Genomic DNA, 22,441 nt, shown 5'->3' on the forward strand with positions numbered 1-22,441 from the left:
TCCATTCATTAAAATTGCATTTAAATTTATCAGATTGTTATATTGAAAATGTTATTTGTATTGAATTAGTCAGATTATTAAATAAATAAACAGTATGTAACTATTTTTGCCAAGCCAGCTGTATTTTTGTCTGATGTTTTGTGCGGTGACAATTCAATACGTAGTTATAAAATTATAGAAAATAAAAAAGAAACATCTTAAGTTAAAATTTGGCTTTTCACAAACCCCAAATTATGAAAATTTAAGTTAAAAAAATTACAAATTTACTTTGATTATTGAATTTCTTTTCGACTGTGCCAAATTGCAAATTTTAAAACAAAAAAGACGTTTAGAAATTGGTAAAATATATCCACCATCTGTAAATTTGAAAGAATCGGTTTATGTTAACTACTTTACGAACTTTAGAGACTTTTATTGTTATTTCGGTGTCTGAGATACTTAAAATAAGTAGCATCTATTTTTGATAGGAAAAACTCCAAACAATTGAAACCACTATTTATAAACAAAACGTACAATCACAGTTGTTCACAATGGGAGTTTACTTTCCGACTGCGTAAAATTCCAACAAAACTTCTCAAATTTCAGTAAATTTCTTAATTATAAAGCAGCGAATTAGTAAACAGATTGCTTAATTCATCAGCTTAGGGGGTTTCATACTGGAAATTAAAAAAATCTGTTCTGATTTGGCAACACCGAAAGATAATTTTGTCATCTGTATTGACTTTTCTTGGAAGTTAGATGAACAATTGGAAGCGTTTCTCTTGAGGACGTTTTGATTTAAGAGCAAGTGCAGTTTGTAATCCGTAATCCCGTCCGACAGAGACATCTCTTGGCAAAATCGTACAACGGCTCCAGACGGCACAGGAGGCCCCAATATTGATTTTACATTCTTCATAATAGTTTCTGGTTCATATGACAGTAATAAAGAGTCATCAAACTCGCAGTTTTATGTACCGTATGTTTAGAGAAGATAATCGATGATAAATCAGGAACGACGTCTGAAATTGTATTTTCAGCTGAACGAATTTCAGACAAATGTGATTTCAAAACAACAATAATCGCCTCTTCTGTTGTGTCGTTTGAATTTCTATGTGGACTTGCGCTCGAAGCGAGGTCACCTGAACATGTATGGGGTTATTTTGCGGTGCTACATCATGCCATTAACGCGTATCGGAGTTTTTTCATCTGTGTAATTTGCCGTCGAAATTGATTGAAAAGGGTTTGCTCGAAACCCACCAAGAACAAAACAGCGTTCCAGATTCGTTGTGATTGACGCGGGACCACTAGCGGGGAAAAAATCTTCGGGTTAAAGGTCGCGTTGATGGTCGCTTCCTGCTGCAATCATTATCGAATAACCCGTACCTGCAGCAAATCCAATAGTCCGAATGCACTGAAGCCGGTAACGCTAGAACCGCTCAGAATCCCCCAAGCGAGCACAGTCAACCGTCAATAACGATACGACAAATAAATTGAATCTAGTGGTCTATGGAATAGCATGTTGTATCGCACGGGGGGTTTTACCCGTCACACATCATCCCTGTAATATCGAATTAAATTAGCAGCACTGGGGTAAACGTGATCGAATGACCAGAACAGCATTGCCTTTTGGGTTGTCAATCTCATCAAGATTACTCTTCCGCATTATGGAAAGCTCATGGGTTTGCTTGCTGAAGGAGCAGATTTCGACCTTGAGCTTTATAGCTTTTCGATGTATTGTGAAATATTTCAGGTCCTGGAATTTCAGTCGTGGTAAATTGACATTTTTTTATCAAAACCTTTCATATTTTACGACGTACGTGAAGGGATATGTTGTAAAATGTAACTTTAAGGACGCAATATATTCCCAAATTTATATGTGTACTGCGTATGTAGTTCAGACCCGAGGATTTAGAGTCTCTTAAATATCATGTATTTCTTCTTATTTAGGACTTGTAATAGTTTGTTCGACAAGTGAAATTTTATTTAGTACGTCTCGTCTAATTCGGACCATTTGGGTGAAACTCTTTCGATGTTGATTCGCTGTTCGGTTTCCATTCATGACGTATGTAAATCAGTTTGGAGAACATGAGCGTCATTGTTCAGGTCCCGACCTTCGTTCGGTTTAATATTCCGTCTCAACAACACAACATCGTCTGCAGCACACCGAAATCTGATAATAACCTCAGACTGTTCCGCATAGAAACTCCGACGTTGATCATGGCATGTTTCTTGGAAACTTGAAGGTTTGAAATTGATTAAGTGGAGGGCGTTTATGGTGATGCGCATCGACCAGCGGCTAAGTGATCAGGTCGGTGTGAAAATAAAAAATCGGTTGGTGAGATTAGCAATTTTCCCTGCCGTCCCATGTAGAAGCTCATCGCTTTCTCGTCAATCATGATGGTGAGCATGATCTAAAAAGCAAGTAAAACAGTGGAAAGCCCTAGCCGTTGGCACGCCTTCTGTGGTGCGTCACGAGTCATAAAACTAAATTCACAGCAATTTACGGTTTCCTTTCATCAAATGTAATGGAATAACGTTACGCCGAAATCGGATAACAAGCAGCAGTGCCATTTCATTTATCGTCATTTTTGTAGCAAATTAACAAACTCAGCCGAGGACTGCTTTGCACAGATGAACGGGAAATGAAGATGGATGAGTTTGGAGCGATGTTCGCCCGTATATACTGTATATAGTGTATATAGTGAAGACGCGAAAGGGTGGGCTTGGTGATGAGCGTGCCGAAACTCCCGGTATCATTGCACACTATGCTAGATTGATTCATTACAAGTGGCGTCGTTGATTAATGACAACACCAGGTGGCACATATCTCACCTGCGTGTTTGCGCAGTCTTCCAGACACCAGGGGGTAAATGAAAAGGAGACAGCCAAGGACAATATTAAACTCCCGGTTCTTCCTCTCAGACAGGTGAGCCCAAAAATACCCGATTTAATTTCACCTGTGAGTTATGATTCCTATTGGAAACTGATAAATCAGAAAAACGCAACACAAGTGCGGGCACAGCGGTTATTCCCGGTACAAGCAAACCCCATTATCTGCGCGACGCTTTGTTGCGAAAATTTAATCTGGCAAAAGGATTAATGGGTCTCGTAGTGAATTTCCTACAATATTGACATTCGGGTTGTCGAATATCCTCTTTGAGAGTGGGTCTAACTGTGGTTGGCTTCAACCAACTTTAAAACCAAAGTTCAGGATGACGTTTTTACGGAATCTCGACTGAATATATCTCTGTTGGTGCTATCAAAAGATCAGGGGAATGCGGTGGCAGCTTTAGATGCGGATGGCCGCACCAGAGAAACGTACATAGACCATAGAAAACGACTAGAGTATCCGTTTCTAACTTTCGGGGTGTTATTTAGGGCTTACAGGGTCGGATCGTCGCTATGTTAGTTAAACTGGTATCCTAATCCGCGTTTTGTACAGCCGACCCCCGACCGACCTTCATAAATACGAATGTCGGAATACTGAAAGATAGTTGAAGAAAGGTGTTTACGGACCGTGCATTAACTGGGGGTTTATTGCACTGCGGAACACCTGCTGCGTTGTAAATTACCGGAGAGTATCTAAATATTGCGTGAGTGTATGCATATCAAATGCGAGCACCCTCCAAACAAGCATGCGTGCAGATACACACTCCACTATCTGTCCATGATATATCTCCTTAATTGCTAAACTGTGTTGAAATGCGCTCCACTGATTCGTCCTACCCTGCTCCAATTCAATGTCTCTACATTCGCCTTACGAATTCAAATTCCGACATAATTCCCTGTATGTGCGGCGGTTCTATACATTTGAGGTTTGCCAATTAATGATTAACCGGATACAAGACTGAGACTCTGGAGCACGTGGCTTTTCACATTCATCAAAGTTAGGAATTTAATCAATGGAATCGACATTTATTTTATTTATATTTATTGAAGCGTTTGACCTCGACTCATAAATTACTTTTTGGAAAGGAGTTCGGAGACCACCTCCTCCCCCGCGATATTGTGTATTGTTGTGTGCCTACCTTTTGACTGTGAGCGCTTTTGTGCGTTCGATATGTTAGGCAACACAATATACACACGCGATGACAGATATGCCACATTTATTCTCTTTTACTTTTTTCACGCAAGTATTTGATTACATATAAGTAGGGCATTATTCAGCGAATTACACAATCGTTAATCTGATCGCTTGAGAGCGACACAGCTCGCTAAATGGAACGAATCAAAATTTACATGCATTTCAACCCGAGCGGCGTAATTATAATTGAATCAAACCGACCGAAATAATTCAAAAGGCAAGTAGTAATGAATAAAAATCCGAACGAAGACCACCTGAAACTCTATTAAAATGAAAAGTACACAGATCGGTTAATAGAATTTCAATATAGATATACGTAACTGAAACAAGCGGGCAATAAAAGAGGATTAAATATTCAAACGGTCATTTGTAGATGGCGGAGCGAAAACGACTGTTCGAACGCCATCTGCCGTCTGCCGAATCGGAAATTGCCCCTTTTGCCTGGATATAACGACTGTATAACTACGCAAAAATAAATAGTGATTAAATTAACGATGCACGCTCGCACCAGAGGCGCCTTCGTTGACACCAACCCGGCTGACATATTGGCATAAGCACCGATTAATTGGAAGGATGAACAATGACAGGGGATCGGAAAAAGTGCGCCTGCCGTTTTATTAGAACGCTTTTCAAACGATTTTTTGCCAAAGCCAGCGATTTATACATTGCGCTGGGGCGTAGCACGCATTATTTTTAGGCCTATATTGACATACACCCCTCGATAACAGACAGCTCAAAAATTAACCGCCTTCCGAACGCAATTTACGAGCCCAAAATAAGACCCAAATTTACACGCAACTAGCCACTGCTGGCGGGGTGGAAACATGATAGAAATTATAGTTGGTGAATTGGAATATTTCACTTTGTTTTTATTCACCGGTTCGAGCCAAATTGGCAAATATCGTTGTGTTGACGGATAAACATTCACCGCATATTTTATTTATTGTTATCCGCCTTTGTACGTTTTCTTGGTAAACATTCCTGTTTGTGACAAGGTGAAACCAATTTGGAAATATTAGTGATGTAGTCGGGAGTTTTAGAGAATAAAATAGCTTATCGTGCTTCCTGTTCGTGGTGTCTTAAACAATATATTGCGCAAGATTTATTTTAGGAAAATTGTGCGTCGGAGGTTTTCGAAAAACCCCCGTCGGAAAGTTATGAGTGGTTTTAGAATAACGATCTCGTATAAAATGTAGGGGGCAATTTTCCGACGAACTTATTTATTAAATGGCGTATCACAGCCTTTCCATGTCTCAAGAATATTACAAACTGATATGAAATATTCTCATTTGAATATAATCCACCTTTATAATGTAGGTAAAGTTGCGTGCGGAGGCAATATTAAACAAATACACTTTATATATGAAAGTCATCCAGATGTACATTTGAATACATTTGTACGCAAACGAATTTATTAATTTGGTTTATTTCATCCTCCTTGACGTCGAGGGATTTTATTTGTGGAAATTCTGGCTGTCGGGCGAATTTGGTTAATAAAATCGATATATTTATTAAGGCGTTTATTTTGAACATTATTCCGAGAGCGGTATTACTGGGGATGCATATTTGGGCGACATTTATCACGGGGATAATCGCCCGATGCACACATAGACCACATGCTTTTTCTGTCAAAACAAATCGAACTAGTTTTGTATCACACGACGCGTCCCATAATTTAATAAAATGCCTGCATAATCTGGCTAACAGACCGTAACAATATTTCGAACTATCAGCCAATTTCGGAATTGAACTGTGTGCCGCAATGCATTAATATCACGGTCATCAGTTTCGGCCAGAATATGTATCTATATCAGCAGTCTTTTTATATCATTATACCGTGCCAATGTTATTCAATATCGGGGATTGGCGCAGATGCCTGAAAAACATCAAAAAATTCACTCTAATGGCGCATTAGCCCAATTATTTCTCCCGGTTTCCATTAATTTTCGAATTTATATACCGATTAGATGATGCCTCCGGAGTTTTTTCTTATTACAGCACTTTATGCTCGCCATCGATCTCGTCAATTAACTTAATCGATCTTTTAATCTAATTGATCCTTGTTTTTATCCTTGTTACCGCCGTTGTTGTTGGAAATCATGTTAGATGCACCCGTAATAAACACGAGTAAATTTTTAATTCGGTTTTATTACGGCTATGAATCTCGGTCGGATATGGTCTATCCTGACCGGAAGGGTTGGCTATGTGTGGTTAAACGCCACAAGTATAGATTATCCATTTATGTAGTCTAAAATTCAGTGTAACTCTTTACAGGCCCTAATTTCATGCCCAGCCGTGTTGAATTTTATATGCAAGGTAATTTATTTACGAAAAATTGGTGGATGCGCCGGGCTGACCCTTTATTTTACCCAGTGAATGAAGCATTCTAATTCCGAAATCATCAATACACTAATGGGGATAGTTGGTGAAAGCACATGGCTAATTTATTCTATTCCATTCATTTCTCAAACAATAGAAAATGCTTTTGTATATAATCTGAAAACAAGAGCGTTCAATTCAATCAACACGTGCATTTTGTAATCTCGCATTTGAATATGTCAGCTGGTAGAACATAAAATTGCTAAAACGTAGTTAAATTTGACAGACGTTTGAAAAATAGATCATACAGGCAACACGGAGATGAACTTCCTCGTTCGATATGTTTTTTGGTTTATTTTTGTGCCGTTTAAATTAGATTGTGTCTTTACAACGTGCAATAAAATGAATCCTTGAGTCGTGACACACCTTCCCATCTCCATCTTGGCCTTCGTTATTTGCCCGTTTGCATTATAAAGCGGGAGCGTTCTGCATGGTCGACGCTCCTGAAATATGTATGGGCGACACCTAATTATTGCCGGGCCATAACTGTAATCCCCCAGCTAGAATACCAAATTTTGCCCCGTAAAATTTATGTCGGGTGTATGTACACAATGTACTCAGCTTTGTGTTTATGTGGACGGTTGTATTATACGAGCTTTAAAATTTCATTAGCCAGAATTAATGTGGCATTCTTTTTTTAACGAAATTAAACTCGCCGAGAATTTCTTTCAGCTTTTCTCGCTTCATAATCATCCAGGCGACGACGTTCTGTGGAAATTCGAAAGAGAAAAAATGTAAAAAGGGCCTCTCGCACATCCGAAAGTGTTTCGGCGACACGATGACGGGTAATACATCAGAAAAGCCTTCTCTCGCACAAGTTTGAGCAGTTTGCTTCAAAGTTCCAGGGTTCGGGGTAAACAAACACGCAAAGTTGCTTCCATTTCCGCGATTCCCTGACGTATCCCGGACTTTTCCGTGGATCCTGATGCGATGCAATTGTTTTCGGAAATTGGATGAAGCCTGAAAAATGTCCGATCGTAACACTTGCGGTCACGACGCCGACATTAATCCCTTTATAAACTGCGCGTCAGAACTTCGGGATGTTTATTAGTGTTAAACATAGTTACTTCTGACTTCCGGCGCCTAGTTTATCTCCCTGAAAAACATTTAAAAAGCGCCGATAATAAGGGTCGAAATCGGATTTAGTTCGGATGTGCCGTCGGCAATTTCTTGATGTGTGAGGTTATCCGGAGAGGCTCCTCTCGGGGGGCATTTGTCTGTGTGTGGCGTTAACTATGGCGATAAATAACCTCGGGACTCATCTTAGAGTGGAGTTTACAACAACTCGACGACACGCTGATATGTGAACATAAACAAGACGCACTCGCAATTGAATTAAATGATTATGTCGTTTAGCGTTGTTCTCGCTTCGTCGCCAGATTTCAGCCAGATTTATAAGATTTATAGATTAAATAAATCCGATCCTGTTGTGGAATCTGCTTGACGTCAACACATTGCAATTAACATCCCGTGTGAGTTTTGCGTCGACCCGCTAATTCCACAAAACAAACGGGAATTCCATCTTATTCATAATCGGAATTAATTTCATCTTATTAAGATGGAACATAAATATTGTTTTTTCACTACTAGTTTCAGAACATGTGAAATTATACTTTGTAATTTCCCTCGATCCTTCGGATCTCGGGAAATAATAACGCTCCCTTGGTATATAAATTACTATTAAAATACTTCGCGAACGTTAACGTGGTGTTTTGTTTCGGAACAAAGAATTTCGAACTGAACTCCGACTTGATGAAGCCGTAAACTTGGCAGTTTAAGACGCAGTCCAAGAAATGTTTTGAAACACACGATCAAACCTGCTAGAAAGTGGGATTTTGAGGAAAATAACGATCGCCTCTTGGCACTCGGACTCAAGTGGAGCTCGGGGAGATTTAATTCAGACATAAACAAGAATGAATAATTCCGATGGCAAATTATCCCGGCGCATCCACCAAAACTTGTCACTAAAACATTCGCAATTTAAACCCTTACCGACCACATAATTCAAAATAGTTCGCATAAGACTTGAGTTTTATGTAAAGGAAGCTTGTGTCTTCGGAGAGATTAAACAGTATAAAACTTCGTAACCGTAAAAGTTGGTCTAATGAAATTTTTTCTTCCACCTTCAGCCGGCGAACAATCAGCGCTCAACTCAGATTGAGATGTGCCCGCAGGTCGTGTGTTAGTCGCGTCTTGCAGCAAACACCATAGGACGGGCAATAAATTTCCCTGATTCATTGATGGGGTAAGCGTATAGACAGTTCGGCCCCACCTGACATCCGTTATTAATTAACAGAACACGGTGCTCCCGTCGAGGCGGCGCTCGTAACAAATGCACTAGAAAGTGGAGCGTGTTTTTCGGAGTTCTTTCATCTGGACGGTCCGTGGTCGATATTTCAATTGGTTCCCGAATAACAGAGACACAATTTCCGCACCACACGCTGTGAACGGAAAAAACGAGAGAAAAAAAACGCTCGTTCGCTTCACCACCGTATATCAAACAACACAATTATGTAAATTGAGTTTCATAGCTTATAATCTGACACATTTAATGCAGATATCTCTCGCGTTGGAAGCTCTGATGTAACGGCGCTACGTGAGAACGAGTATCGCGCTTTTACCGGTCTGCATTTTTATGTAAATTAGACCGATTCATCATTGGTAATTACGACTAGGTTAGCAAAAGAAGCCTGAAGTAATTACGACAGATCTTGGGATGTGGAAGGATAAAAATGCATCGGTATTCTGGTCACAATTTTGAGAAAAAAACACTTTTTGCGGGATTGTAAACTTTCTAACGGCTACATTGTGCAGAAGGGTAAGCGGCTTTGGTGCAACCTTTATCCATTTGGAGGTCCCGGTCAAAGAGGACTCTGAGTGTTTAATGATGCGAGTAAACGAGAACATACATCGTTAGTCTTTGCATGTTGCGGAGCCCTTTGTGTCGGCCTTGTATGCACCAAATGGAATGTGAAATATTAATTCTGCAACATTGCAACGGTGCAACGAATGCGATACAAAAGAAAAGAAAAGTCGGATCCGCAGGGGAAAATTTCACTCCTAAATTGGATTAATCATAAATCAAGCACTTTTCCGACGTGTCACATTCGGATGGCGTTGGGAAACGAAGCAGTTTACTGGATGGATCATTTAAGTGTAGAAATGTCAGAGTAAGCTCGGAATTACATGGATCCCTGCGGACGCCTGGAAATGTCACCACTCAGCACCGACTTGTACATACAATAATGATATCCTAGGGGAGAACCGACCTACCAATGGACTATCTGCATGACATCCACTTAGAGGTACGAATTCAGAGCGTCCTCAAAGGATCCGCCGCGGCCTTGAAACTTGTTTATGAGGAGTAAATGTCAAAAAAAAAAACTCGTAGGGGAAGGTTGCTTATAATAAAATTTCAAGTTTCTTTTGTGTTTCCTGAATATAAGAATGGCAATTTTGTCTCCACTTTCCAATATTCTCGTAACAATCGATTAAGCGGCGCTTCCCAATTACGGAACCTCCCAGTAAGAAAACACCCTCTCCCGTTTCCGAATTTCCGGCAATTTCAGCTTGTTTCCGTGTTTTTCCGAGAGTATGTTTAAATTTGCGGCTGAATAATGCCAATTTAATAGATAAGCCTGGTGGAACGAAGCCACAGGGGATTTCATAATGGACCAGAAGCTTCGGAGAATGGATGATAATGTATTTACCTATTTGACAAATGATCCAATTAATTGTTGGAGAACTAGAACTAGTGCCAAGTCAATCCGATTAGCATTGATACGAAACAAATAAAGTGGAAATCAGATAATAAACGGCTTGTCTTGGATCTTTTTTAAAAAATATGGCGAAAACTTGTTTTCTTATAATTGATGAAAATATCTGTCCACGTCGCCGCCACTGTCACGGCCCACCTCCCATAAAAAACTTCTTGGGAAAGTTGTAGGCCGTGATCACTTTCGCAGAGAGTTGTTAAGGCATGGTGGAGTTTGGCGCCATGATGTTATCTCTCTGCACGCCGATATGTCCTGTATGGCACCTTAGAGTTCGAAGGGCTGCTTTTGGCGACACTAAGGCGCCGTAACATTGATTCGCTCAGCCCCAATCACTTGTTTGTCGACGTATATACATTATATGTCCTGCAGAATCCCCGTGCGACGCGCTGAATCCCAGTAGTTGTAAAACTGTCGCGAGTTAGCGCAAATTAAAAACCTTCCCGTTTAAGCATAATTGAATCCAACTCGATGTTAATTTTGCGGCAGTCAGGCACTTGCTAGTCGCTCGTCGAATAAAGCGCCCGTAATTGAATGTCTCCTACTTAAACAGCACTTAAATATTTGCTTTTATTATGTAATCCAGCCGCTTCTCGGTTCCGAACACCACTGCATTATGTGAGGTCCGTAGAAATCGAATCGCATCTCAGAACCACTTTAGCCATTGAATTTTTCGCATTCCGGAACGATTTTTAATGCGACCGTAATTGCCGAAAGGAAACGCGATCATTCGGTTAGTGTAAACCCCCCGCGCCCCAAAAGGTCAATCACGTTCAAGGGGTGGAAAGCGTTCACCTTTTGCTTCGCCTTTAAAGGTTGTTGCCATAATTTCTGGTGTGTCCAAGAACCACCAAATCGATGCCCTCCTTCTTTGTGTGTCGGCCTTTGCGAGCTTCCCTCCAGGTATTTGAAGGCAATATCTTTGATTTATTGCTGTTTTCCGGTATGAAAACATCACATAAATATATAGGGTGGATTTCTTAAAAGTCTATTCGTTCCCGGACTGGGCGCAATCCATCATAACGCTTCAAATTGTTGGATCCTAAATTTGCAAACTTTATGCGTTGCGTGGTCAAGTGAGTTTCCCGGGCAAAAGCGCGTGGAGCTATAATTCAATATTGCGTAGTAAAAGAAGTGCTCTTCAAGTGTTTTCCGGCCATATGTGTTTACGACCGCCTCCCCCAGGTAGGCTCAAGCGTAAATTCTTCACCCCCCCAGCTTACAAAGCACTTTCCTGGCATAGACCTCCCCATTACGATAATTCATGTAGTGCAGAGGTTTCGTTCCAGGGATTGAAGATAATCTTGGTGCAGCCGGCGCATTATGACATGGCAAGTCCGGAAGTCGATGGCTGCAACGTCGCCAACGACGTATGCACATATCATCGTTTAATCTCATTTAGCCTAAGAGATATGAGTCGACGCGTATTAAGCGTCGCACCGCCTGTGACAAAAGACCGGGATTCCGCTGAATCGGCGGGTTTTCTTCTTCTTTTCGCGGTCCCGGCTGTCACGACTAGCGCTCGAGGATGAGTTATTGCCTATCTGTTGGACTGAAAGGGGGAAATGGGAAGGAAAAGCTCTCCACCGACCCAATCTCCCTGACGCACGTGCGCTATCGCGCCCGCAAACTCGCTTGAATAATATTTTCAACAAATCTCGAACGCGGACGTTCTCTTATTCTCGTTTTTCTTTTCCTTCTTTGGACGCTTTTACCTGCTACGCACTTATTTATTTGAGGCGTCGGCATAATTGATAAAAGCAAATTACATCACTTTGCCGCAACACATTCAAAAGAAGTTGTTTTGAAAGCTTTCGCACCCCCGAAGTAAAACAACAAAAAAGAGGAAGCAATTTTTAAAGAGAAGCTTAGTCACTATACACCAAGTTTATGGTTAACAATTGCAGGAAATTTAGTTTGGAAACAATTTTTCTTACTGACAAATGCGCCAATAATATTGTTATCTGTTTTCCGCGGCGTGGATAATGAGCGATTTTCATCACTGATGCGGAAAATGGCGAGATCGCATGTTGCGATGCATCCGTATTTCGCGAGGTCGTAAAGATAAAATAAGGGCAGACTCTTGTAATGTAAGTGGTAATACATGCATCGATGCATCGTAAAACGTGAGGTGAAGGTACAGCATCAAGGTAAAAAGTGGAACTTTGTTGTTTATAAACGTTTCTGTCAGTTCTCTGCTGGCTGCAGCAATAGCAGGAAATGGCTTTAGACAGGCTTTGCAAAACGCGAAAGTCGATAAAAGTCGGATTTCAACAGTAACATTAATCGCAACAGCAACAAAAACAACCATCTCGGCAAACATTCGTTTTTATTGATAGATGGTAAAAAAACTTTGTATCCTTACAGATCAAGTTTTAATGCAATTAGTTCTCCATTTGAAAATCGGATCATCAGCACTTTGATCGAATGCGGGCATTACTTTAGTCTTGAATTTAATCCATGCTTGTTTCTGAAACGTTATATTGGTTAGACCAACATGTAAAAAGTTTTAAAATAAGCATCTCGTAACCAGTGTAGCGAGGCGAACGAAATAATAAACGACATCGGAAACCGCGGTTTCATCGACCAGCCATTTCTAAAGTAACTTTTTTGTTTCAGGTTTTGGGTTTGTCACATTTCAAAGCGAAGATGTTGTAGATAAAGTTTGTGAAATCCATTTCCATGAGATTAACAATAAAATGGTAAGTTTTGTTATGATTCTTGATCATTGTCGATTCGAAACTTTTATCGAAGAATTGGAAACGTTCAGTGACTACAAAGAAATAAGTTTTTTTGTGGTTGAGAGTTGCAAACATCCTAACCATAGAAATATGTTCCGGTCGTAAACAAATCCGACAATTAACCAACGTTGGCCTTTAGGCAACTACGGAATTACATTTGAAATTAATTTAAAGAGCAACTCGTGAAACGCAATCTGAATAAATTCTAAACAAGCCACTAAACTAAACAAAACCTTCAAGTTGTGGCAAGTATGATACTAATAGCTGCAGGTGGATAAACACAATAAAGAGCCGCGAATGCAGCTTTGATGCGTCTTATCCTGGATTCCTGTTTAATTAGAAGTTGCAGGCTAAGTGAGACGATGAAGGCCGTAATGAGATCGACTTGAAGCTCGCTATTTATGACTGGCTTAAGTTTATCTGCCTCTCTAAATACCATCAACAATACACCTCGCCTGCAAGCTAGGTGCATAAAGATTACCAAAGATGAAATTAACTCGGTTGCAATTAAGTCCACGGATCAGATAAACTCCGGATTTATAGACCGTGCAATTGCAACTAAATCACAAGTGTTTTCCAACGCCGTTTATCCAAAAGACACTCACTACATTAAAGTTATTAAAACGGTTTTTGTTTAAACCTAATAAATTATAAAACTTTTTAATTGCTAGTTACACGAACGAGTTTTTTTAACACTGCTTGACAAAGGATGCACATTCCAACTTTGGCCGAAATTGCGATAAGACATCATAATGCCGCTAGAATTTTGAATAGCCAAACTTTGAAGGAAAAGGTCAAAAATTATCTTAGCTTCTTCCGATTGCATGTTAATTTTTTTCTATTTTTCTTCCCCGCGGCCGCCGCACCACAATAGAAATTACTTGGGGTTTTGTACGGTATAAAATGCAATTTACATGCGTCCCAAGGGCGTGATGTTTCTCGTCTTAGTAGCTCTGACGTCGTTGTGGGGATAATGACGCAAGAAAAGTCTAAGTGACAACATTATTAATGTGTTTCGGTAATAAGGGCGACTGCGACGTTGCCGGACAAACGCCTCCGACTTCTTAGATTATTCCCTTTGTTGGACGCGAATCGAAGCCGTGGGTGGCGAAGAAATCCAGGAAAATTTTCTCCCCAAAGGAGTAACGTTATTAATATGGGAATTTAGCGATGCACTCGGCTCTTTAAGGGCTGTTTTAATATCGTGCAGCGGCATGAATTAGTCCAAGGGATGTTTATGTTTGCGAATTGTGTCGTCTCGGAATTTCTCCCCGCCGTGACAAAGCGCGCCCCAACTTTACAAGCCCGAGCTTTAGACGTGAGCCGGCTATATATCTTGGAGCCTGTTTGCTCGGCCGATGGCGTGTCTTACAATCAGGAGTGATTTGCAGGGCACCGCTTCCAATTACTGACGAACTCTTCCACACTCGAGGCCCATTTTAATGTCGCCTGACCCGATTCGCCGGTGGTGCTGGGGTTCACGTCCGGGCGCCTCTTGGGTTGTCTTTTGCCGCTTAATTAGACACGGATAAGAGAGCGATAGCGCCGCAAAGCACCTGATTTGGACGACACCGCGCATTTTTAATCATCCGGAATGAGGACGAGGGAGGAAATTGTTCGTGGCTTTTTTCCGGCAATCTTCACAATAGATACGAACTGGTGCTTAAACATCCTGGCGTTTCATTTCGGATGGGAGATGGGCGGGGTTGGTAATGGGAGGCATCAGGCATCCATTAGATTGTCTTGTCTTTCTTGTTGCTGACGTTATTTAGATCGCGAATCGGTGGAAGTAAGCGGGGAAATTCGAACAATTTAGCTGTGTTGTTGTTGGAACTAATGATTTTGTGTGATTTTCAGGTGGAATGTAAGAAAGCGCAACCAAAAGAAGTAATGCTCCCCGCCAACTTAGCGAAGACAAGGGCGGCTGGCCGGGGCGCTTACGGTGAGTTACTAATGCTGAATCCGGGCCATGTCGGTGCCGGCAACGCCACCTCCGGCTTGCGCTATGCCCCATATCCGATCCCCGTGAGTGCAAGCGTGCCCGTAGCCACCGCTGGAGGCCATTCGATACCCGTGGCGGCCATCGCCGTGGCTCCGGCACCGTTGCATTACGCCTCGGCCGTGTACGACGTGACGGGCTGTAAAAGAGTGTTCGCGACACCCGCTACCTTGAGGCCGGTGCCGACGAGGGCGCCTCCGACGCTCACGTACAGCATGAGCGATTTGTTAGGGGTGCAGGGGTTGGACATATCGGCGGTGTATGCCAATGCTTTACCGGCCGGCTTGGGTCTTTAGAATGCTGAATATGCATATTGATTCTACTTCCCGTCTTTGATGTTGGTGATTTTCGGTCATTTTCCATAATGAATGTCTATTTATCTGCTAATCTTAATGGCTTTACGTGTTCCGAATTCGGTAAGCGCCACTCGATGGGGTTTTCGTCGCGGAATTGCTTTACAAAGAGGTGGTTTGTGTTCGCTTAGGTGAAGTTTGAACTGGTGATGCTCACATATTCAAACTTTTGCTCCTGAACTCTGTTGGAAAATTTAAACTTCAATTGAGTGAACACCTACGTCGAGCGTTCGTTTTATGAATATTTACATTCGGAAATTTGTGCGTAGGTACACATTCGAATGTAGAATTCATTCGTAATTTGGACGAATGCATCGAGTGGCGCTTTCGTAATGGATTATTCCGGGCTATATCTCCTCTGGTATATAAAATATAATGGAATAATAAGTGTCAGAAGATGTAACGTGTCCTCCGCTTGTTTTGCCAACATATCAGTATTTATGTGTTGTTATTAGAGTAGCTCCTCTTAAGTGAATATGCGTACCTCTATACATTATTCATATCGTTTTGGCACATCGCGTACGGGAAACCTCTGTGATGGGATTTTACCGAAAGGCCTAAATTCTGTTAGCTCAGTACAAAATTCAAGACTGCTAGTGAGATAAATCTAGAAGAATTAGCACGTTTGTTGGATCTTGACGCTGCAAACGCGTCAAAATTCTATCAAACCGTAGTGGGACAATAATAGTTTTTCCATAGCAGTTAGGCTTCAAATAGATGGAATTGAATATATATTTTTAAAAAAAATGGTACATATCGACTCTATTGTAGATACAGTAGAACTCTTTTCTAGCCCGTCACTGCCTGCAGGCGTCTTACGTTACTTTATTTGTTAAGTTAAGTAGAAATTTGTACAATGTGACGAAGCCATGTAAAGAAGATATCGGAAAAGTTTACTCTTAGAGTAGTCGATACAATTACAGTGCAGCTATTAGTACTTTTGTGTAGCTCATGAAATTTCATCGTGTCTATGCCAAACTGTAATGTACTTAGTTCGAGCGAGTTGTTTTTATTTTCTAAATGACTTCAAGTTTACCTCGCTCGATCTTGCCAGCAAACAAAAAGAACTAAAACACTGTATTGTAAAGTTAGGTTTTAGTTATAGGATGTTTTATAGAGGATTTACGTGTAATTTCCACGCAAAGTCGGGGCAGTAGTTCCTCCTTTTCAGGTCCTGCCAGGTTTCCTTCTTGTTGGTCCTTTCTGAGGATTCGTCCTGGCTTCGTTTACGTTCATGTACCGTAGCCCTATCAAGGTGCGATCTAATCTTTTGTATAGAATTTAGAAACTAGAAGTTTTGCGACGGCAACACTTTTGTCCTCACAAAACCGAATGCTTCACACGTTCCGCTGCGTCGTAAATTTACGGTGCATCGGAACGTCCTTTCTTTTTCTTCTATTAGTTTACATTTTTATAGAAACGAACAACAAGCGGTTAGGTTAGACTAACACGCTGGAACTGGAATTTTATTCTGGCCATAGTCTATATAGTTACATTTAGAGAGTCTGTAACATAAATCTCGCTGTTTTGTCTTCTGTGAGTCGAGTCGTCGTAAACTCCTTTACGGGGTTTAAAACTCCACGTTTTGTTGTAATAATTGTAAAATAGTTGTTAGACAAAACATACTTACAAAGATTTATTAGATACTTAAAGCTAGTTTTCGAATTTAGCCTCGAAAGTTGTTGGATTTTTCAAAAGCAACTTTCCGGGAGCTATTTAGAGTAATATTAATACGTTTGTATGTAGAAGCAAACTTAGTTTGTAGTTCTAGTCGAATGTCGATGCAGTTGTCGAGAAATAATGCAGCTATTTTTTAACTCCTTTCTCTTGCGTGTACCGTTTTTCTTTCATTTCTCGCGTTTTTTATTATCGTGTAGAGTAGACACGTAGTATGAAATTTCATGGATGCTAACATTTATTAATAGTCCAAAATAGCTTGTCTATAAATGTCGTCGGGTCGCATCTTCAAACGTCAGACTAATTGTTTCTTTTTTCGTTTTTTAGATTTTATGTGGTCACTTGGGGCTCTTCCTGACGGTAAGTACAAAACCCACTTCTTGTTATGGTTAGTCATAAGTTTCTTCCCCGACAGAAAACATTTCTACAGATGATTTATCTTCAGTTAACTGCACATATCCATATATATTTGCTCAATAGTTACGACAGCCATAAATAACTATTAAACCAATTTATGGGCGATATTAATATCGTATTTATTCTATACACAGTTTCTAATCAAGTCGTTAATCTTACTTTATTGTGTGCAGATGATTTTTCATTTTTAATGTCGTTGCACAATCAACAACGTCTTAATACAGTTTGCAACAAATCATGTTTCTCTTTATGGCTGTACATGAAACAAATCGGACGCGAACCATTTCCCAAATGTGGGAGAGTTGTTAATACAGTTTCGGTTGCATTATGAATTTTTAATTTGCGTGGGATCAAATTAACCTAGTGGTGTTATTCCTGAAGCGATTGCACCGAAAATAACCTGTCTACGTCATTTCAAAATTTTAAATGTTGAATGCATGAATCTATTTCAGTGCAGTACATTCTGAATATCATCAATTAAGAACGTCTCGTTGAATATTTCAGCATTGCATTAATTCACTACATTGATACAGCGCTGCAGTGTCGGACAGAAATGAGCGACGAGATTGTTTGTTGTTGGGAGAGATCAGAAAAATTGGGATTAAATGTTTCCCACTTCCTGAATCCATGGGTCAAAAGTATCCAATTTCTCTTGTGAACGAATCTACATTTGATGGATGACAGAGTACATATTTTGCAAAATAAACACGAGTTTTTGAGCAGTGCTTTGAACTGAAGAGTGGCGTAATTAATGTTCAACGCAAATGATCCATGCAATTGAAATAAAGCAGAGTTAGAAAAATATCCAGTTCAATAAATGGATATCAGAGTTATGATCCCAGCGGGTTTAGCAGGAGATATTTAAACGATGAAAAGAAAACAAGGAAATTGATTAATTTTTCAATTACCATCCCAATTACGTTGGTGGAGCAGAAACATCGTTTCCTATGTGGTTTTGTTGAACCGACACGAATAGGATTTTTTTTTTGACATCGAGAACTATTGTTTGCGGTTATTGCTGTGTTTTGATGAATTGTTTTTTGTTGCAGGTTTTCCGGCAGCCGCATACGCGGCCTACGCGGCCGGTCGAGGTTACTCGGGCTACCCTAGTTTCGGACTACCGTACCCAACAGGTAATACCTTGGCCAGTTTACACCATCACCACCACCCGCTGCCGCTGCTGCCGTACCCCCTTGACCACTTGGGGATGTACGGCGGCACGGCAACAGCCGCCAGCCTGCATGCCATGCCCCTGTGAACGAAAGCGCGTTGCCGCCGTGGCAGTACCAATATTACTAACCAACTAGACGTTTTATGCTAACACAAACTCTTACACAAACCAGACTTGTATTAACAGAACTATCTCTCTTCTTAGACTGGTTCTCATACATGTTATCCAGTCCACTCGTTTCCTTCTGTCTCTTTGATCTGTTGTATTTGGTTCCTTTGAGGGTGGACTGGAGAATGTATTCCGATTCCGTTTTAGTCTAATAATCCTAGATAGGTCATGGGTATAATCGGTAGGTGTAGTGCTAGTTTAGGTGGAGTAACTGTTAGGTTAGGATAATATTCTTGTGTACGATAGTGGCGCCCCTCCGGTATGGTTAGTTTCAGTTTAGCTCCGACTGGCTTTGCAAGCAACCTCCTTGTCCATTCCATTATTGAGAAGGCCCCGAGCAAGTTCGATCGGATTTGGCCAATTTTTACAGCGATGATCTCGGCCCAAATTCAGACGAAGGGTCCGGTGAGTTCCGACGACTAATCCGCTGAAGAAGATTCTCACCTGCTGTGATATACTTAGCGCACGCACAAAAATGCCACACATCCCCATGCAGTGGATAAAACGAACAGTCAATTATCAAAACTAAATTCAATTTTCCAGATACAGAATTTGTTTGTTCGCGAAAAAATGTTTTGGACACGTCACGATTAGGTAAATATTTGAGTCCGAAATATGCAGGGGATTCGTGTGATTGAACTCGAGTTTTTGGGGCACCAGATGCGTATCCACTGCGTGGTCTGCGTGTTTCGGAGCCGTAAAAGCGAATTCGGCGGAATCGCAGCAACATGCCGGGCTTCTTCGAGAACTCCGCGCCTGGGCCGTAATAGATAAATTTTGTACATTGTTATTGTTAATTCGTTATTTTTGTATTTTGACAAAGGATTATATACAATTTGTTATACGCTTGTTCAAAAATGAGAAAAAAGAATATAATTTTTCACGTGAGCACCTCGATGCCTCTCGAAACAACCGTCGCCGTTTGGCCGCGACCCCGTCCCGAATCCTCCATCCAGCGAGTCCGGCCGCGATTGGGCCTCCAAGGGTCATGCAGTGTATTCGCGGTGCGTTCACAGGAGCATGGTGTGGTCGTTTTTGTATTGCATAGGCTAAGGTGATGCGCACACGTCCGAACTAGGCGATCCCATTCGCGACGCGATCTCTCTGTATAGCCGTTATTCTATTCAAATGGGACAATGCCATATTGATTTCGGATCGGGGGCCCGTCTTGGCGCACCTGGTGCCGTCGTGACGAGTTTGTGACGCTTGCGATGCGATTATCATCATAATTGGCGAAAGACCAATTCAATTAGGCGTTGTCTCCATTTGTACATCTGCAAGCATTCGACTGTCGCCGCAGGTATCGAGGGGTCGGCGGAGGACAGAAACTGTCAATTTGTATCGGGTCTAATTGAGACGAAGTATCCTTATGCAAACACAATTCGGCTACTCAGCCACGTCCTCGCCGCAATATCGATCCCTGCGGTCATCCGATCACGTTAATTTCTCTGTGTGCATTATACATACATACAACAAAGCTGGAATGTTGTCCAGGTGATCATTAAGATTTATAAAATAATCGATATGCCAAAGCTGTTTATTATAAATGTATGTGAGGATGTGTGACTGTACATAATTTCTATAAGTATTCGATGTTATGAGACTGTTGCTTGTTGCCCTGATTGCAACGGATCGTTTTAAGCAATATGTGAAATAAACAAATGTATACTGTAAGGAAACGACTGCATTTTTACTCTTTGTTATGAAGCGTCTGTGAATTCGCACCTGGATAACTAAATTCGCTGACGAACCGCCACTGACTTTCTATTAAAATTTGCATTCGGGACCATCTCACACGAAACGTATTGTCATCGTGCTTACGCACGCTTTCCTAAACCTATCACGAACATATTGATTCTTTTCGCCTGAAATTGTACCAACATACGCGTTTTATGTTGTTAAATAGACTTACTCAACTCCGAGTGCTTCTGATTAGTATGTAAATCGAGGATCTAGCATGTTACCCCGACACCTAAAGGGATTATCCTTCAATATTATAATTGTACAACTTGCAACTAGGAAACTTTAATTCAATTCGATTCCGGTACGAACACTGACCGCTTTGCGCACATTTTCGGAACCTTTCGTGAATAATGAGCTTTTCTGCTTAGATATGCAATGAATAATGCATGCTGCAAGGGGCGGATACTCAAGAATGCACGTAAGCAACAGTAACGCGAAAAATTTCAATACAACGGTTGTCACACTCAAAAATTTCAGTTTTGTTCCGGCTAATGCAGATTGACGGAATTTGATTACCCCGTGACAAACGCGTTTTTAAAATAAGTGGCATATCTGTGCGGCGATTTTTTTTTCACTGTGAAATTAAATTTCTCTCCTGCAAATAGACAAAGAAAAGCGTATTTCATGTTGAATGCGATCTCTTTAATGCCGTAAAGTTTTGCTCCGGCAGCTCATTACCTATGACGTTTTAAAACGACATCTCGCAGGTATCGAGAATTAATTTGATTCAACGTATGGCGCGGCGGTTGAAGTTATAGACGCGTAATTATGGCTTTTAATTAAAATAGCTAAATGACGGAAATTGATCGTCTCAATTAGTAAGAGACAATGTAGCTTTTCCCACTAGAACATGAGTAATAGGCGGTACAAGTGTGCTCGACGAACAAATCCCGAAATTAATTGGTTATTTAATTGTCGCGCTACAATACTAGAAACTCATTAATACCGGGAATTCTGTCATTCTCCTGCAAAGTTTACGCGTCAATATTCAGGAACATTCAATTAAGATGACATCCGGTTTGAGCAGGGGTGTAATGATATCGAAAGGGGTTTTTGTTTGGGGGTGAATTTTACAGTCCAGGTGCGAATTTAACACGCGAAAAGGGCGCGAGCCCCACTGATACAAGAATAGGATACACTTGAGGTGTTAAACAGTGTGTGAACTACCGAAGCGGACGCCAATTTGGAATTTTTCAACGCTAACGAGGGGCGAGTAAATCTACTAATATTTAGTGCAGTCATAGCAGTCATGTGATAATTGATTTTGTGAAATAGACTTCTCATCAGATCGATGTTTAACCATAGAAGTAGAAGAACGTAGTCGCATTCTACTAAAGAAGGAGTAACGAAATAACATTGTCAGATAAAATAGAATAGACTTACATAGAACGTAGATTAGAATGTAGTTTTTTCTTAAAAGATTCTGTAAAAAGGTGCTATAAATCTTAGTGACTGTTCCACATTTATAGCGATTTTAACATCAATGTGATTTAGTTAGTTGATGTGTAGCGAAATGCCGACCACCGGTTTCGACGAGCAATTTGGCATTTATGAGAATCTGTGACTAGCTGATTGGAAACTGATGGTCGGATGATAGTCGGCAGAAACTGATAGAACATAGCAGATACTTTAGAGGAATTTATGTGTGCGTTCCGCAATTTATGACGTTTCTTTAGACACATCTCTTACACATTTAATCTCGTTTTTTATTTTGTTGAGAACGCCGTATCGATGGTGGTTTGTGATTTATCGTAATTTGTATCTGGGAAGTATTACGAGTAGATTCAATAAATGGGCGAGGTCTTGGACATGTTGTATATTAAATTCTGTCCGTTGATGATAGATGGTCGGGTTGGAGAAACTCTTGCCGATACGTTCGAGGACAGCTTTTTCATTCTTTTCCGAACCTTGTGTTCATCCATCACGTGGCTGTATATAAACCTCATATGGGTCTAGA

General features: G+C 40.8%; 1 protein-coding gene across 6 annotated transcripts in view; it reads left to right on the forward strand.

Annotated features, from left to right (window-relative positions):
• Window positions 1-22,441, forward strand: part of Rbp6 (RNA-binding protein 6) — a 223,188-nt gene that overhangs the window by 197,361 nt on the left and 3,386 nt on the right. For all 6 annotated transcript variants that reach the window (XM_088046732.1, XM_088046734.1, XM_088046735.1 and 3 more), the window contains 4 exons: window positions 12,835-12,917; window positions 14,814-14,898; window positions 17,313-17,345; window positions 18,452-18,535. In XM_088046732.1, coding sequence (XP_087902858.1) covers window positions 12,835-12,917; window positions 14,814-14,898; window positions 17,313-17,345; window positions 18,452-18,535 — 285 coding nt within the window. The remainder of the gene's footprint in view (window positions 1-12,834; window positions 12,918-14,813; window positions 14,899-17,312; window positions 17,346-18,451; window positions 18,536-22,441) is intronic.

The sequence above is a fragment of the Gnatocerus cornutus genome, chromosome 9 (genome assembly GCF_029298725.1).
Source record: "Gnatocerus cornutus isolate USDA-ARS CGAHR chromosome 9, icGnaCorn1.1, whole genome shotgun sequence".
Taxonomy (NCBI): Eukaryota; Metazoa; Arthropoda; class Insecta; order Coleoptera; family Tenebrionidae; genus Gnatocerus; species Gnatocerus cornutus.